General features: G+C 33.3%; 2 protein-coding genes across 7 annotated transcripts; one reads left to right on the plus strand and one right to left on the minus strand.

Annotated features, from left to right (window-relative positions):
* Positions 1 to 1,319, minus strand: pierce2 (piercer of microtubule wall 2). The gene is made up of 2 exons (XM_016452554.1): positions 1,302 to 1,319; positions 1 to 336 (listed from the first exon to the last, which is right to left on the minus strand). The coding sequence occupies exon 2, from the start codon at positions 322 to 324 to the stop codon at positions 1 to 3; it is 324 nt and encodes a 107-aa protein (XP_016308040.1). The 5' UTR covers positions 325 to 336; positions 1,302 to 1,319.
* A 134-nt stretch (positions 1,320 to 1,453) lies between these two features.
* Positions 1,454 to 18,403, plus strand: ccpg1 (cell cycle progression 1). 6 transcript variants are annotated; one of them, XM_016452536.1, is made up of 11 exons: positions 1,455 to 1,577; positions 3,479 to 3,549; positions 4,291 to 4,378; positions 4,605 to 4,681; positions 4,779 to 4,977; positions 10,015 to 10,181; positions 10,930 to 11,065; positions 12,041 to 12,132; positions 12,979 to 13,104; positions 14,236 to 15,548; positions 18,132 to 18,403. In XM_016452536.1, the coding sequence occupies exons 2-11, from the start codon at positions 3,490 to 3,492 to the stop codon at positions 18,322 to 18,324; spliced, it is 2,451 nt and encodes an 816-aa protein (XP_016308022.1). In that variant the 5' UTR covers positions 1,455 to 1,577; positions 3,479 to 3,489; the 3' UTR covers positions 18,325 to 18,403. The 6 variants fall into 6 exon arrangements, with proteins under 6 accessions (XP_016308024.1, XP_016308025.1, XP_016308022.1 ...); XM_016452535.1 differs by having other exon boundaries at positions 1,456 to 1,577; positions 12,035 to 12,132; XM_016452537.1 differs by having other exon boundaries at positions 1,456 to 1,577; positions 12,035 to 12,123.
* Positions 18,404 to 18,810: the final 407 nt, after the last annotated feature.

Here is an 18,810-nt window from a genome sequence, read left to right on the forward strand (position 1 = left end):
TCAGTGTCCCTTAAACTGTGTTTTGTCATTTGGGATATACACATAGCGGTGGTCCAAGCTGGTATTAAAGGAATTGTCCTGGAACATCCCGCACAATCCAAGGTGCTGTGAGAAGGTCTGGGATATGGGGTGATAGGAACAGGGCGAGGACTCAAACGTGGGTGATCGAGCGCCGTAGTCGCCGGATGTCGTCTCATACATCAGGTTCTGAGATCTGGCCAGCGCTGGATCTTCAGGCGACGCGTGAGATCCTGGTTTGATCATGCAGGAGAAAACTGGGTTTCCAGGGTTAGCACATGGAGCCCGATGCTCAGGATTTGACATTATGACTGCAGCCTGAAAGGAGATAAAGGGTGGACTAAAGAATTATTGTGTAATCCTTTTAGGAACTCAAAACATTTCATTGACCACTACTTTTTTATATAAAAAATATGATTTTAAGAATATAATGAATGTAATTCCCTTTAGTAATATAAATACAGATAATATAACCCTATAAAACTCTGAAATGGTCCCTCTATTATTTATTTATTTATAAACGTTACTATTTATAATTTGGATATGCAAAGGAATTTAACTCAGGTTTACTTCTTTTAACTCTTTTTTTTTTTGTGCAATAAATTGTATAATAACTGTATACTGTACAGTTAGAAGTATTATTTATTTATTTAAATCACATTTTATGTATGTATTTTAATAAATGCATTTATTATTTTAAGTATATTTTAATTGATTTTTTTAATGTATTTGTTTTAATCAAATATTGTTTATTTAGTATTTATTCAAACCAAATTGGATTTATTTATTAATCAGGCTAAGTTAGATATATAGTTAATTTAATCTCAATTTTATTTTATTAAAAATCTTTTTTTTTTGTACATTTTCACACAGGTTTTCTGTAAACTGTCCACTTTTAACTCTGCAAATGTATGTAACCCTTTTTTATTGTATTTAACCCTTAACCCTTTTATTTTTAATTATGTTATTTACTAAATTGTAATATTTTAGGCATTATTTATAATTTATTCAAATTGTTTTAGCGCAATTGCAATATTAGATAACAATGAAAAAGATCAATATAATCGGCGAGTTGTGTTGTAAGAACGTCTCTATGGCAATGACCGGGGACGTCAACTGCGCTTGCGCATAAACAAAAAAAAGCACACAAAACGATCATTTCAACCTACGATCGACTAGATTTGTCCGGAAATTAAATTTAAACGTCGGAATCGCTGTTAAACAGATTAAACAAATCAGCAGCCACACAAACAGAGACGCTTCAAAAATTCTGAGTCACTCACAGGATGCGTTAGCCTGTGCCGCCGCTAGAGGGAATCATGGGAAATGTAGTCTTCAGAGTTTTAGAATGTTAAGGCAGCAACGAGGGGATGATGACGTGTAAAACTACAACTCCCATGCATCTTCCTCTCGGCAGCCGCCGCCGCCGTGTTGTTGTTCGTGTAGCGCACTGTTGATGTTTTGGCTCAGTTGGAGAGGCGTGACGTGACGAATGGTAGATTTACACAGAGGACGTTTGCCTTCTTCTTTTCTTTCGCTGCAGTTTACCTCTAAAACAGGTAAGGGCAACATACAATGCACCTAATGCAGTTTAAAGCCATCTTTAGCAGGACTGACAGACTAAAGAGACTCATTAATATTTTACTGTGTGATTGTTAGAGTCAGTGTTTGGCATTTTACAACAGTTCAGTTCACGTAATGAATCAAATGTTGTGTTTTGGGCGTTATAAATCTAATTGTAGGTTATGGGAATCTCCTGCCTCGATTTTATTTGCCTGAATAAGATGAAATAAGACGTATTCTGCAATAATAATCGCTCAACAGTTGTCGTGTTTATGTAGCTCTCTGTTTTTGCATAAACCATATTGTCGTATAACAGAATCAAAGAACAGTTATTTTTGCATCATCCATAAATCTATGTATTTTGTAGATGTTACAGACCCCTAAATATGATCATCCTCGTCCCAGGGACCCCCATCCTAAAATGTAAAAGGCAGCTATATATTTTCATGAATAAAGACTCAATTAATACTGTGAAAAATATATTATATAATTATAAATAAGTGTAAAATATTATTTGAAAATATTTAGTTTCTGTTATGTCATGTAATTAAAATTTTCTACTCACTATAGCACTGTACTGTGAGATGTATTAAATAACATTTTATTTATTTAATTTTTAGCCATTTATTTATTTAAATCAAATGTAGTTAGATTAAATTTATTTATTTATTTAATTCAAATTTAGTTAGATTTAATCTTTTTATTTATTTATTTAAATCAAATTTAGTTAGATTTAATTAATTAATTAATTTAATTATTTATTTTACATGTTTCTATGGACCCTCTTTTTATTTATTTATGTAAATTAAATTTAGTTAGATTTAATCTTTTTATTTATTTATTTAAATCAAATTTAGTTAGATTTAATTAATTAATTAATTAAATTATTTATTTTACATGTTTCTATGGACCCTCTTTTATTTATTTAAATCAAATCTAGTTAGATTTGATGTATTTATTTATTTTTACATATTTCCATGGACCCTCTTTTTATTTATTTAAATAAAATTTAGATTTAATGAATGAACTAATTAAATTATTTATTTTACATATTTCTATGGACCCTCTTTTATTTATTTATTTATATCAAATTTAGTTAGATTTTATTTATTTATGTATTTATTTATTTTTACATATTTCCATGGACCCTATTTTATTTATTTATTTATTACAAATTTCCATGAACCCTCCAGCACTCCTTTGTGGTCAGTTTGAAAGCTTCTGATCTATAACACTAACAAGCACCTAAATATCATGAATCAGATGCTTTTGCACTCATTAAGATCTGTTAAAGCGTTTCCGTGTTCAGTGGTTTTGTTTGGATGATGTTATATGTGTGCAATGGCTCTGTTCTTCTGCTTTTTTGGATGGTTAACAAACCAGAGTGTGTTATTTTTGCTAGCTCTTCCTGAAAAACAAACCAGTGAAACAACCAGATGATAGTTTTGACTCAGATCTTGGTTCACCTCGAAATGAAAGCTCTGACATTATTTACTTCCTCACGCCTTTCCAAACCTGCGTGCTGTGACAGACTTTTCATGAGCTCTTGCATATTGAATGCAATGTTTTCTGGGTTTAAAAAAGTTAGAAGCAGAATGCATCAGATTTCAGTGTTACTGTCAGATCTATATGAGAAGTTTCTTTATTGTGTCTGTAATTCTTCTTGTTTATGGAGACCTCTGTTCGTACGGCTTCTGCAAAAGCAGAATAATCATTTCCCAGTGACAGGGTCAACCTGACATTTCCATACCATAAATGAGCATTCATTACAGAGGACAACAACATAAGATGAGACTTGAAATAATGCAGTTTGCAAACTTTGCATAGCCGAATGTGTGTGTTTTTTCCCTCGGGAGTAACAGTCCATGTTTCTGTTGTGGTTATTTTTGTCCTGTAGCTGGCTGAGAGATGTCCGACAGCTCCAGTGACACGGAGTCGTCCTGTGGATGGACAGTCATTAGTAATGAGGTGATTCATGTTTTATTGCTTGGATCGTTACCCATCGGGTTTACTTCTAATCTCAGTATAAATGCTTTTTGGGAGTTATTCTTGTACAATCCTCTGCTGGGTGAAGAACACATCTAGGTCATATTTTACTGCTAAATCTAAAAATAGAAATAATCAATTATATTTTGCGTAAAGAAAATTAAGCCTATTTTTAGGACCTTTTTTTCTTCTTCTCAATTTGGCATTATTTTTATGACAATAAAGCACATTTCCATATTTTTGATTGATTGATACTCATTAGATACTGTTTTTTATTTTTGGGTTTAAATATTTTGAAATATGATTGTGAGATTAACTCACAATAATTTAATGATTTAAAAAATATATATATATACAAACACTTATAAATGATGTAAATTGTAACTTGATTATATATATATATATATATATATATATATATATATATAAATGATGTGTAATGTATATATATAATGTAATGTAAATTATACATTCTATACATGTATATGTAAATTATACATTATTTTCATGACAATGAAGCACATTTGCACATTTTTAATTGATACTCTTTTTTTTATTTTGGATTGAAATATGACATTTTTTAATAAAAAATTATATAAAAAAAAAATACAAACATTTATAAATGATATATACTGTATGCATACACACACACACACACACACATACTTTTAAAGTTAAGCCATAGTGACTGTGTGTGTGTGTGTGTGTTTGTGTGTTTTATAGGGTTCGGATATTGAAAATCTGGGGCCGGATTATGCCGGGGAGTGTGAGGATGGAGCGGTTAGCCTGGTTAGTCTGGACGTACCTGATGGTGAGGATGTCACGCATTGTGTCACGTAAAATGAATAAACACAAAACTATTCATGTCGTTTGAGAGGGCAGGTTTTGTGGCATGAATTTAATGATTACAGCTGATGTAGAATGCAGTATTAATGTGTGGTTTATCATGTGTGTCATCAGCACACAAGAGGGAAAGGATGAATGTGTAAATCCAGAGTGGTCAAACAAGTTTGAAATATTTGAGCTTGTTTTTTCAGACAAGCAGGGTGAGGAGAGTTTGGGAGAGTCTTCACTAGACCTCACACTGAGAGAGGAGGCAGAACCGGCCCAAGAGGTGTGATTAAGCCTGAAAATTACCTCCTGTCGAGTGTTATTGTTCTGCAGAGAGGAATTTAAAGGCTTAAAGAAGTGCCATTTGTGTTTTCTTGCAGGCGGGTGGAGAAGAACATGTGACCCTTTGCTCCTCCAGTGAGAACTCTGACATCATCACCCTGGCGGACTCTCAGGAGGCGGAGATTGACGCGTGGGAGGAGCCTGTTGCTAAGGAGGCGGAGGAGGAAGCAGGAAGTGAGGAGCTCTATCTCGGAAGCTCGTCGAGCAGCCAGTACACGTTTAGAGAGTCAGAGACAAGTGAGTGGAAAAGATGCTTACATGCAAATGAATGTCCTAATTAGCAGTGGAATTAAAGATTAATTAAAGAAAAGAATCATGTTGGAAGATGATTGGTGTTGATCACAGTTGAGTTTTAATTGAGAATGTTGACGGTAGAGTTTGGTTTGTACTCGATTTATTTACTGTTGAGAAAGATAGCGATTGAGCATGCAAAACTAAGGCTGCATGATTAACTGAAATAAAACCCAAAATTACAACAAGACTTATGATCTATATAAGCAGCTTATGATCTGTTGTCTTAATGGTGAAATATTACAATATTAATATTTCTTATTTGGTTTAATATTTTTATTTAGCAATTAATAATATAATAATAATACAATTTTTGTCCAAATCTAAATCAAATATCACAATTTTTAGCATAAAATATCAAGCTTGTGTGGCAAAACTACACTTCCCATGATTCTCTTTGGTAGTGCAAGAAAGATTAAATATGCATCAATAGCACATTTCAAATGTACATCATTTGCTCTTCATTTTGTTGTACCAAGCTTCCTGTATTTGTCAATAAGTGAAAAAGAAAAAAAGAAATATGAAATTGCACAATGCATCGTAATTACAATTTCCAAAGTTTCCGAAGTTGGAAAGAGGAGCTTTCCAGGTGAACTTGAATTTTTTTTTATACATATGTGACCTCTGACATCTGTCATCCATCTGTCATTTGCCGTTATCCTGAAAATACTGGGTGAATTCCCAAGCTGCTTGAAAAAGGGTGGTGCCGTGGTGGGAAAGTTTCAGAATTTCCTAGAAATATGCCCTGAAATTCCCGGTGTGTTGATCGTCCCATTGTGTCCGTGTTTTTCATTTTATGGATTCATCTCATAAAGAAATGTTTGGGTCATATTTCAGAAATGACATGTAATGCTTAAATGTTAATATTTTTGCATAAAGAAACTCATTTCTATCCACTTCCAGCTATTTCTAACTGTAAAAAAACAGCTCGCTTCGCTGCTTGATATTGCAAACTGGTGTGTCTTACCATATTATTTTAATGTATTATCTTAATTATGAATACACTGGTTTGTAGCACAAACAGTTTTACCGTTTACTGCACGTTGTTATTCTTCTCGTTATTTCCACCGGAAGTCTCGCACATTCACAGAAAACAGCTTACTTGATAAATAAGGTGGATAGAAGCTTATTTCCATCATAGAATAATAGTAAAAACAGGTAATTGTGATTCTTTTTTTTTTTTTGCAATTCTGACTTTTTACGAGATATTGCAAGATACAAACTCACAATTATATGTAGATATAAATTCGCAATTCTGAGAAGAAAAGACTGAATTGTGCGATATAAACTTCCAATTGCGAGAAAAAAGTTCAGATTGTTTCTGCCATTGAATAAAAAAAAAAAAAACTGTAACTGTGACTTATGTCTTAAATTTCAGACTTTTTTCCTTGCAATTACGAGTTGCAAGATTTCGCAAACTTGTAATTCTAAGAAGAAAAGTCTGAATTGTGAGATATAAACTCGCAATTGAGAAAATAGTCAAGCTCATTTCCACCAAGGCATTTAAAATAAAAAAAGGTAATTGCGACTTTTTGATCTCAAAATTCAGACTTTCCTCACAATTACATGTTTTTATCTCACAATTCAGACTTTTTTTCTCAGTTTTGTGAGTTTATATCTCACAATTATGATTTATATCTCTAAGTTCTCAAAAAAATTGTCAGAATTGCAAGATGTAAACTCATAATTCTGAGAAGATAAGTCAGAATTGTGAGATATAAAATAGTCTCAATTCAGACTTTTCTTCCAATATGTGTTCCAATCTCGCAATTTTCAGAAAGTCAGAATTGTGAGATAAAAAGTTGCAATTACCTTTTTTATTTTTTATTCCATGGCGAAAAACAAGCTTCCATGCATTTTTTAATAATTCTTAATAATAGTGATGATGATAATAATATAATGCTTAAATTTAATGCAAAATATAATTTCGTTTGATTTTGTGGTTGAATATGACCCACACGTTTTTATGAGTTTTCATGACATTCGCCCTTATAAGACACAAAGACATGTTGGTCTCTCTCCCGGAGCGGCAGCAGACTGGTGTTGGAGCAGATGGGGATTTTCCAGGACGCTGTGGGAATATGGCAGCCATCTGCACAGCTCTCTCTCTCTTATTTTTTATTCCATGGCGAAAAACAAGCTTCCATGCATTTTTTAATAATTCTTAATAATAGTGATGATGATAATATAATGCTTAAATTTAATGCAAAATATAATTTCGTTTGATTTTGCGGTTGAATATGACCCACACGTTTTTATGAGTTTTCATGACATTCGCCCTTATAAGACACAAAGACATGTTGGTCTCTCTCCCGGAGCGGCAGCAGACTGGTGTTGGAGCAGATGGGGATTTTCCAGGACGCTGTGGGAATATGGCAGCCATCTGCACAGCTCTCTCTCTCTCTCAGGTGCTCTGACATGGGAGTGTGAGCGTGTTGTGATCAGCATGCTGATAAAGCTCTGAAGACCGTGAGCGTGTTTGTGAGTGATGTGGCAAAAATAGATTCTGATGAAACACCCAGCCAATGGCTGTGAGAGTAAATAACACGTGTAAAGTGTGCGAAAAAGCCACATTAATGTGTTTGTTTGACCTACATTTCGGCATGCTATTAAATGTGTCGTAAATCCATATCTCGACTAGACTGTGAGCTATTAGTGTTGGGTCATTCTGTCTCAACTCAGTTCAAAAATGGGAGAAAGCATGTCTTGTGTTTTTGTTTGCATGCCTGTAACACAAGAAGTATTAAAGATATCTAAATATCCTTTTATATTTCAGTTCTTAACAGTTTTCTTTTGGTATCTTAATTTTTGAGGCCCTATATGCTTCATTTCCAAAGATATAGGGATTTCAGTGTGGCTCCTTGAGTAAATTGTTAAATTGTACACATATTCAGTGGTCAAAGACCAAATGTGGGTCACTTTGCATGCGGCTGATACTTTTTTCTTTTAAAGAGGAATGTCTGAAGAACAAATAATGTAGAAACTAGAAATGTATCTTGTTTTCCTCTATCAAAATAGTTGCATAGAACATACCTGCCTGAGTGCCAAAAATAACCTTTTTCCAAAGTTTGCGTGCCTGTAACTCAAGAAGTATTAAAGGTATCTTAATATCCTTTTAGATTTTAATTCTTAATAAACTTTTCTTTTGTAATCTTCATTTTTAAGGCCCTAAATGATTCAATCCCAGATGTTTGGGGATATCAATGTGACTCAGAAGTCCAAATTGTTGAATTTGACCCATTTTCACATTTAGTTTTTGGCCACTAAAAATGTGTACAATTTTAACAGTTTACTCTTGCAACCATATTGAGATCCCAATATCTCTGGAATTGAACCATACAGGGAAGAATGAAGATACCGAAAGAAAAGTATGCTATTAATACTCTTAACTTAAGACCCAAAATCTAAAACGGCATTAAGATATCTTTAATACTTCTTGAGTTACAGACATGCAAACTCTGGGAAAAAAAACTTGAAAGGTACCTTTTCCCATTTTGGAACTGTCACCGTTGGCATATAATGCAACAAAGATTGCTAAACTCAACAGATTTTACAAATAGATCAACCAATCTCTGTGGAAAAATAACATAATTATGCTGCAATCTTTCTAAAGTCATTTTTACCCCCATGTAATTTGGCTCCAAATCTCCAAACCTCTACAAAATAGTGGATAACTCAGTAAATATACATATGCGACATTAAAATTTGTTGGCTTCTTCAGAAAAAAAATAAAAATAAAATATCAAAATCAAAAATTTGAGCTGGGGAACTTTCTGAATATTGGTTGATTTTTCACCTTTTTCACCTGCTGGACAATAAAACCTGTGAAAAAAATCCCACAGAACTTTTCTAGTTTTCAGCTGTTTTCATCTTAAAATATACTTTTTTTTTAACTTATTTGATATTCATCAGTGTTTGTAGGATCTTGGTTCCTTCAGGTGTGTTTCCGTTAAGTATTTCCCTTAACGCTGACACAGTAGCTTAACAGAGAATACAAAGCAGACATTCACAAAGCATTAGGCCTGCAGCTGCGTTTTTGGAGCAGTCATGTGCTGGTCTAGTCGATTAGCTCGTTACGCTAGCGTAAACAGGTCTGCATCGTGGCATGTGAAATGTGTTTTGCGAGCATGTGTTTGCCGTGAGTGAGCAGACATGAGTTACAGGAAACATCTTTGCACATGACGTTTGTCAGAAAGTGAGTGTGTGTGCAGGTTTTGCTATTTGTTCCCCAAAAAGTAAAAGTAAAACCTCACATAACCTTCATTGCAGGTCCTTTGAGAAGTCTGGTAAGGGACTAAATAATGTCTCAAAATCTCATGTATCTGTCTGTTTATCTACTGCTATTCATTCATTCATTCATTCATTCATTCACATATTGCTATTTATTCATTTTATTAACTTATTTCTTTTTAATTATTTACTTATTGCTCTCTATTTTATTCATTTTATTCATTTTTAATTTAGAATTAATTTTATTAATTTATTATTAATTTATTACTGCTGTTTATTTTTATTAATCCTATTTTTGTTTTTTATTATTTATTTATTTTAGTTTACTTATTGCTATTTATTTTTCCAGTCATGTACATATTGCTATTTATTTATTTGCTTACTTGTTGACATTTATTTATTTATTTACTTATTGTTATTGCTATTTATTTACTTACTTGCTTATTGCCGTTTAATTATGTATTTACTTATTTCTATGTATGTATTTATTTATTTATTTGCTTGTTTATTGATTGCTATTTATTTATCTATTGCTGAGTATTTATTGCTATTTATTTACTTTTGGCAATTTATTTATTGCTATTGTTATTTACTGCTGTTTATTTATTTCACACTTCCCAGTGGTAATTATAATTCGCTTCATTTGAGAACAACAGACGTCAATGGGACGTCAGCACCATGTATGTGTATGTGTGTGACTGTGTGTGTGTGTGTATTAATTCCTCTGGGTTGTGTGTGTTTATCCGTACTCAGTGTTCCCAGCGGATCAGCCTGTGCAGCGAGACGGCGGTAACAGCAGCAGTGAGGATGAGGAGGGTGAGGTGAAGGCCAGTCCTGTGGTGAGGAGACGCAGAGTGAGGAGGAGCACCGCCGGCTCAGAGCCTGGAGACCCGCAGGAGCCCCACAGGAGACAGGAGGAGGTGCTGCGTCTCAAAACAACTCATCACTCCAGCATTTACTCAATACAGATCAGATATATATCAGATATGAGCACAATACAATTAATAATAGTTTTTATTTTATTATTCTTTTTTTAACATTTTACTTTAACATAATACTTTAGGTGTTTTAATTTGCAACTAATAATGTTGTTACTACATGAAAGATATAAATTCATTAACATGCTTTCACTTGAAAAACAATCCTAATATAAACATATGTTTTTTTTCAGTAATTTTTTTTGTTTTAATTGTAATTTTAGTTTTTAGTGTAGTTTTAGTTGAATTTGTAATTTTTTAATTATTTTTTTTTTTTTATTATATATATAATTTTATTTAATTTTATTTAATTTTATTTAATTTAAAGTTTATTTTATTTCAAATTACAAACATTGTATTTATGGTTTATGGTTTTACTCATGGTTATTTATTGAAATGACTTACAAATAATTTAGTGTACTGCACTGTTTTTAATGTAAATAGATAACATTTTTATTCAAAGATATAATAATGATACCAATAAATATAAATTCAAAATTAGAAATATTGAATAAAAAATAAAAATACTTTGGCTGGAAACGTTGGACATATTTGATGCAACACATTAGCCAAGGTTTTCTTAAATCATTCTTGCATTTTCCACACAAGCTCATTTATGTTAGTCAGCTATCTCAGCACCAACATTTAATTGTGCATGTTCTGAAATTCTGCATGTGTGATTCTACATCAGGCTGTTGAGGGGGTAGCAGTCTATCCGGATGGCCTCGCTGCTCGTCAGGATCAGGGTCCCGTCAGCAGCACCCTGAACAAATGCATCCTGCTAGCGCTGCTCATCGCCATCAGCATGGGCTTCGGACACTTCTACGGTGAGCGTTTTTTTTATTATTTTTATTATTTTTTTTATCTTTTAAGAAATATAACCACTTAAGATTTTTTTGGGATCATTTTTGCAGGTATGGAGTGCTATTAGATGTCAAAAACACCAAAATTCTATTAAATTGATGCCAAAAACTTTTGTAAAATAAATTTTGCCTTTTCCCCATATCTCACACGCTTTTGGGACTGAATTTTGCTGATAAACATGAATATGTACACCTTGACCAACCATTTCAGCATGAAAAATTTATTTTTTTCCATCTGAAAGTGAAAGATTATGCAATTAATATGAATTTATTTTGGTCAAAAACTTTTCAGAGAAACATTTTTTTTTAGTTTTTTTTTTTTTTTAAATTCAATTCAATTTTTTAAAATTCAGTTAAATTCAATTCATTTCCATTCAGTCCAATGGGTTAATACGGGCAAATCTCAGTTTATATGTTCTTAAAAATGTCATACGCTGATATATTCAAATAAGATTTCTCATAAATATTGAAAAAAATATTTATATATTTTGCTTCATAGTTTTTTTGGTTTGGTTCATATGTAATTTTAAATTTCAAAGCATTTCTTTAATTTTAAAATTAAAGGCAGTAAAAACATGGTAACATTCAAAACTTTGAATTTTTTCACATCCACTCATTAATGAGAAGTTGCAGTATGGTTTTAGTTAAAATATTAAGTTATGACTGTTTTATTAAGCAATGATTCTTCGGGGTCCAATCGGACCTGGAATGCAAAAATTGTATACAGATTTTAAATGCATTATACGGGATTAAATTATCTAAAGTGGAACTTGAGGAGTATCTTCAAGATTGTGATTTTCCTTACTGAACCCGTGTGTGTGTGTGTGTGTGTGTGTGTGTGTGTGTGTGTCTGTGTCTGTGTCTGTGTATGTATGTCTGTGTGTGTCTGTGTGTGTCTGTGTCTGTGTGTGTGTGTGTCTGTGTGTATTCCAGGCACAGTCCAGATTCAGGAGAGGCAGAGGATTGTAGAAAAGAGTCGCGTGAATGAGCTGGAAGCGCCGTGTAAGAGAGAGCTGGATGTTGTAAGTAAGGTCCGTCTGTCACAATCCGCTCACTGAGCTTTACTGCTGATAGAAAAGCTTTATTACTCAGATTCAAGCACTTGTTTTATACCAGAGAGGGATAATATGAGCATTCAACTAAAGTTTGAATCCAGTCTTCTGGAAATAGCTCTCTGTGTTTTCTGGTTTCTCCTGTCATTCTCATTGGTGAACTTTGTTTCAGCTTTCATTGTCCTGTAGCTTTTCTGCTGATAATTTCCTCTCAGATTCAGCTTTAGATGCTGAGATTTAGTGTCCTTTGTCTTACTTTTGTACTCGTTCATTTTTCCACTAATGCATTTAAATCACTTTTGCTGTATTGTCGTTATTGGGCTTTTTTACATTCCCTGGCTCAGTCTAATGTATGTCTGTTATTCCTAATTATTATTTTTTTTATAAATCTTAACTAGTTTTATGTAGTTTCAGATAAGCATTATATATGATTTTCATTATTTCTGAAGCAGTTTATACTTTTATTCAGCATGGATGCATTAACTTGATCAAAAGTGACAGTAAAGACCTTTGTAAAGTTACAAAAGATTTCTATTTCAAATAAATGCTGTTCTTTTGAACTTTCTATTGGCTGTAATGAGGTTGAAAATTCAGCTTTGCATCACAGGAATAAATTACATTTTACAAAATATTCACATAGAAAACAGTCATTTTAAAATCTAATAATATTTCACCATTTTTACTGCATTTTTTATCAAATAAATGCAGCCTTGGTGAGCAGAAGAGACTTTAACAAACATTTAAAAAATCTTACCGACTCTAGACTTTGAACAGTAGAGTAGCTTTTCCTGGGCGTCATTCTCACGTCAGTCTCCATGCGTTTAGGAAGCGGTTGAGAATCTCAGGGAAGACCTAGAGGAAAAGCAAGACATGGTGATGTCCCTCATGAACGTCATGGATAAGATAACTAAAGAAAACCAGCATCTCAGAGTCAAACAGGAAGAGTTACAGGTAACCTGGATGCATTATTGTTTCCTCTCAAAATCTCTCGTGTTTTGGGGGAAAGCAAAGTATGGCTGCAACAAAATTCACCAATTTTTACTGGTTGTCAGTGTTGTTCTAGTATCATTGAGATACTATAATAGTTAAGCCATTTGTAGATCGATTTCCTCAAAAAGTGTAACTGCTGACTGCTTTCAAGAAAAAAACATACTTTAAATACTCATCCTTCAGGAAGTGACATCATTTATCACAGGCTTCCCAAACGGGGGTTCATGAATTGATTTATATATATATGTTTTTTATTTTTGTATTTTCCGATTTTCCGATTTTTTTTTGTTTTAGTTATATTTTTAGTAATTTTGTAGTGTTTTGTGGTTTTAATTAGTCACTGATTTTATTTCAGTTTTAGTTATTTTAGTACATCAAGAAAACGGGTTGCTTTGACAACTAGTTGAAATCAGGGTTATCATAGTTAACCAAAACTAAAACCATAAAAAAAACATTTTTGTTAGTTTAAATAAAATAAAAATTAACTTAAAACAAAATATAAAATACCTTTTCTCATTTTCATTTAGTTTAACTTGATGTTCTAAAATTACTAAAACTAAAATAAAAATTAATAACAACTATATAGACATTTAAAAAAAAGCAATATGTAATAACAATGACAAAAGCACGCAAAAATTGACAAAATACAAAAACTAATTCAAAATATAAAAACTATAATACTATCTCAATTATATTAAAATAACACTGGCTGAAGTCAAATACATTTATTTTATTTAAAGTAACAAAATGTAAAAAAAAAATGTTTTATGGTTGATTAACCCTGCTGGTTGTATCTACCTTATTTTTAATATAAGAGCAGGTGCAACGTGAATATGCAAGACTTCTGGTGTCATTCGCTTCTAGTTATTTTACTTAACAGTAACTTTACTTTTTACACAAACAGTACGTTATGCTGCTTTATCGTGTTATTTTCATGATAATATGCTTTTAGTCATTTACCTAAAGCTAATGAATTGGAAGTCTCACACATAAAAAAAATATCTTACTTCTGCGTTCAAACATAAAGTAAATGCTTTAAAATTCATGGGAACTGGCCACATTAACAGTTCGGCTTCCTGTTTGAAAACACAGGCCCAAAGACAAGATTTATACGTGCAACTGACGCAAACCAAAAGCCAAATGGAGTCTCGGCAGAACGACCTGACCACGGAGAACCAGCATCTTAAAAGCACTCTGGAGCGAGAAGAAGCGTCTCTGTCGGCCCTGAAGGAGCAGCTGCGGTCCCTGCGGGGACAGATACGAGAGCTGGAGGAGAGAGGGGCCGGGGCCGACTCCATCATGTCCGAAAACCAGCGACTGAAGGGCCACTTACAGGAGGAGAAACAGAAAGTGCGCAGCTTCATGAGCCAAAGGGAAGCGCTGATGGCCGAAGCTCAGGTGCTGCGGAAAGAGCTCGATAAAGAGCGCAAGGTGACCGACAAGCTCAAGGAGGAACTGGAGGAAATAAGACAAGAGGAGGACGTCGAGGGCAAGACGGATCCCGAGACCGAAGAACTGCAGGCGCGACTTCAGGAGCTCGAGAACAAGCTGAAGTTCGAGCAGCAGCGCTCCGATCTTTGGGAGAGACTGTACGTGGAGTCGAAGGAGGAGAGAGCGAAGGGTGACAGGGACGTCAAGACCAAGATTCCCAAGGATGGGATGCTGGGAAAGGTGAAGGAAACCTTAGACGCTGTGAAGAACTCCACTAAGGAGTTTGTGCACCATCACAAGGAGCAGATCAAGAAAGCCAAAGAGGCGGTTAAGGAAAACCTCCGGAAGTTTTCCGACTCCGTTAAATCGACGTTCAGGCATTTTAAAGACTCGGCCTCGAATGTCTTCAGCCATGAAAAGAGGTTTCACGACGCCAAACCAGAGCATCACACGTTTAAGCAGGAGCAAGGAAACAAGCGCGCCGAAGACTGGCAGCCGCAGAAACCTTTACACCGACATCCTCGCAAATCAACCAGCGACTCCGTTCACGCCGATCGCAACACGCGCAAACCCGGCGCTCAGAGAGACCACAGCACCATGGGACAGAAAACGCCGCCCAAAGGCTGTTCTGGAGTGTTCGACTGCGCCTATCAGGAGTCCATGAGTCTGTTTAACAAGGCCATGGATCCCATCCGCGCCGATGAGTTTAACGAGCTCCTGCGCAGCTATTTGCAGAAAGAAGTCGGACATTTCCACCACTGGAGGGAGCTGGAGAGCTTCATCGATAATTTCTTCCATAACGGCGTCTTCATCCACGACCAGATGCTGTTTACGGACTTTGTCAGCGGCGTTGAGGATTACCTCGAGGAAATAGACGAATATCACAGCCTCAGCGACGACGTGTTTGAGGATCTGGACGACTACATATACCGCCACATATTTGGAGATACGTATCTAAAATATTTTGGGCCGAGGTAAGCTGTTTTGTGGTATCAAAATAATCTTATTCAGAGATCCAGCTAGTGAAATTATAATCTAACTCAGCATAATTTGCATATGACTGTATTTTATTTATCTGGAATTGATCCTTAATTAAGCTCCGCCCCTCATTTACTGTTGCCTGCTTAATATGTTTTTTATTAAAGACATTGTTAAATTATGCAGTAATGTGTTTTTAACGTTTCTTCAACTAGGGTTGTAAAAAGGCGGAACATTTCCGGAAAGTTTCCAAAACGTTCCAGAAATTTTGGAAACTTTCCGGGATTTTTTTTTCTGCTTTGTAACCCTATCTACAACACATTCCCTATGGCAACTTTAATAATTATCAACACTTAAATGATCTGAATCCACATGTAAATTAAATTAAGTAGAACTACTTATTTATTTTTAGTGTTAATTTATTTGTTTTTTTTTTACATAGTATTAAAGTATTTATTAACATTTTGAATTAGCATTTATTTTTATATTTTCTGTTTTAATTTTAATTTTAAGTAATTTTGTGCTTTTGTCATTTCTATTTAACTTTTCTATTTCATTTTTTAAAATTAAATTAAATATAATTCTATTTTATATTTCTATTTCATTTTTATTTTTAGTAATTGTAATTCTTCAACTTAAAATTACTTTATTTCAGTTAGTTGCTAAGGCAAAATTTCTCATTTTTAAGCTTTTTAAGTTTAGCTTCATCTAATATTTATATTTTATTTTATTTCAGCTTTATTTAAAAATGATTTTAAATAGTTGTGGTTTTTGTTAATTATAACAACATAACATTATAATAACATTTAAATATTTTAAAAAAGTATTTTGGAAATAAATACCATTTGTGTCCTCTATGAATACCTTGTGCCACTATTATAAGAGAACATTTATTGTATTTTAAAGATTTAGGCTATTTTATTTATTTTTTTATTTTTATTTTTTTAAGATTTAGACAATTAAAACACACAAATCATTCATATAGACTGCCTCCCACTGTCATTTTGATTTTTTTATAGTAATAATTTAGTTCAGTTAGAGAACAGACACTACAATTAAAGATTAAGATTTATTTTCTAAACGAAATGCAAAAGCGGATTTCCAGTTGTTTGGCAATATTTTGGATTTTGAAAAGGCTGTTGACTTTTGCCGTTTATCTAAGGTGATTTTGTAAGTTTTTTTTAATAACATTCGATTATTATGTATTTGGTTCCACAGTTTTTGCTGATTTTTACTGTATTAAAACTTTGTGTAATTTATTTATTTTATTTTACATCAAGGTGTAAGCTTTCTTACTCGTTTTGGCTAATAAACAGCCAAATTTATTTTTTTTTTAAATATATATATATATATTTAAACTTTGTGTAAGTTATTTATTTTATATTAGGCCTATAGCATGGTGGATTTCTATTCGGTTTGTTAACAAAAGTTCTATGTTTAATATAAGTGAGTTGTCGTTGTTCTGTATTGTTGTATCCATTCAAGCAATTGACACCGAATTGACACTAATTCGAAAGTGAAAGTAAAATGCGCACAGGCATTTATAAGCTATTTTAAAGCGAAGGAAAGTGAGGAAAAGAGGGAAAACCTGTTGACTTTTGCCGTTTATCTAAGGTGATTTTGTAAGTTTTTTTTAATAACATTCGATTATTATGTATTTGGTTCCACAGTTTTTGCTGATTTTTACTGTATTAAAACTTTGTGTAATTTATTTATTTTATTTTACATCAAGGTGTAAGCTTTCTTACTCGTTTTGGCTAATAAACATTCTCTGTTTATTTTTTTTTTAAATATATATATATATATATTTAAACTTTGTGTAAGTTATTTATTTTATATTAGGCCTATAGCATGGTGTATTTTTATTCAGTTTGTTAACAAAAGTTCTATTATATGTTTAATATAAGTGAGTTTGTCGTTGTACCGTTTTGTTGTATCCATTCAAGCAATTGATGCACAATTGATGCAAATTTGAAAGTTTAAGTAAAATGCGCACGGGCAAGGAAAGTGAGGAAAAGAGGGAAAACCCCAACGAACCTCACCGTCACAACCCTAATATAGACTTATATATGGACATATATACTTATATTAACATGTAAAAGCTTGTCTGATAACATTTTGAATATAAGTTTAACATTTGAAAAATACAACAAATATAAGTATTACATTTGATCAAAATAATTTGGAAAATAAATACTGTGTCACTATTATAAGTGTAATTGATAAATAGATAATTTCTGTAAAATGATGTTCAAAACTAATAATAAAAAAAAAAACTTCATACGGAGTAGATTTATAGTATATAGTCATAGAATTTCCATTAAAATGCAAAAGCTTGTCTGATAACATGGCGAATGTGAGCGTTTGCTGAGCTAGGATTGGTCAGTAACGGGTGATTTCTTGTTGTCTGTTATCACTTTAGTGCACACAGGTTGCTTGTTCATAACCCTGTTGGTTTCTGTTGCTTCTCTGTCTGTAGGTCTGAGAAACAGTAGAGTCTGCATGCACACACGCACGAGTCAACCACGCATGAGGCTTTGTGGTAAACCCTAAACAATGTCCTGTTTGTAAATTTGCAGTCGACCCTTCAAAGGGCCGGGGTCGAAGGGCAAGGCGTGGCGTCACTGTCAGCGGCAGCAGAAGAAGCAGCATCAGCCTCGTCCTCGTCCTCAGAGAGCCAAGAAATGGAGCCAATCAGGACGCGACCCCAACCGACAGTTCACAGATGTCAAAATAGAGCTGGGTCCCATGCCCTTCGATCCCAAATATTAGAAGAAACATTTCAGTTCTTCTTAATATTGCTCCTAATTTGTTTGTTTTGTCCTGGAGAGGGTTCAAGAAAGCTTTGGTTTCACCTTTTCTCTGATTTTTTTTGCACAGTGTAAATGTTCTAATGCTGGTTGAATTTCTAGTGTTTTTCTTTCTGCACTACGGTGCATCCAAACTGCACTTTTTAGCAGATTAGAATTAATTATAGGTATTTTTTTAAAGGCACATTTATGTTCCCCATTCCCTGAATTTATGCAAAAAGAACTGGAAATTATTATAACAAATGTGCAAATTATTTTGATTTGGATTACTTACCAAAAAAAAAAAAAAGCACTTTGTTTTGTTGCATTTTAATTAATTATTAATGTTTCTAAACAAAAAACTGAAACAAACGTATGTTTAATTTTGCTTAGGACCAAATAACCAATCAAAATGCATTATATTGAAATTATTTCAGTAAGTTCAGTAGATTTGGAAGAATAAGGAAAA

This window comes from Sinocyclocheilus anshuiensis, unplaced genomic scaffold, assembly GCF_001515605.1.
Source record: "Sinocyclocheilus anshuiensis isolate Anshui unplaced genomic scaffold, SAMN03320099.WGS_v1.1 scaffold1104, whole genome shotgun sequence".
In the NCBI taxonomy this organism is placed as follows: Eukaryota; Metazoa; Chordata; class Actinopteri; order Cypriniformes; family Cyprinidae; genus Sinocyclocheilus; species Sinocyclocheilus anshuiensis.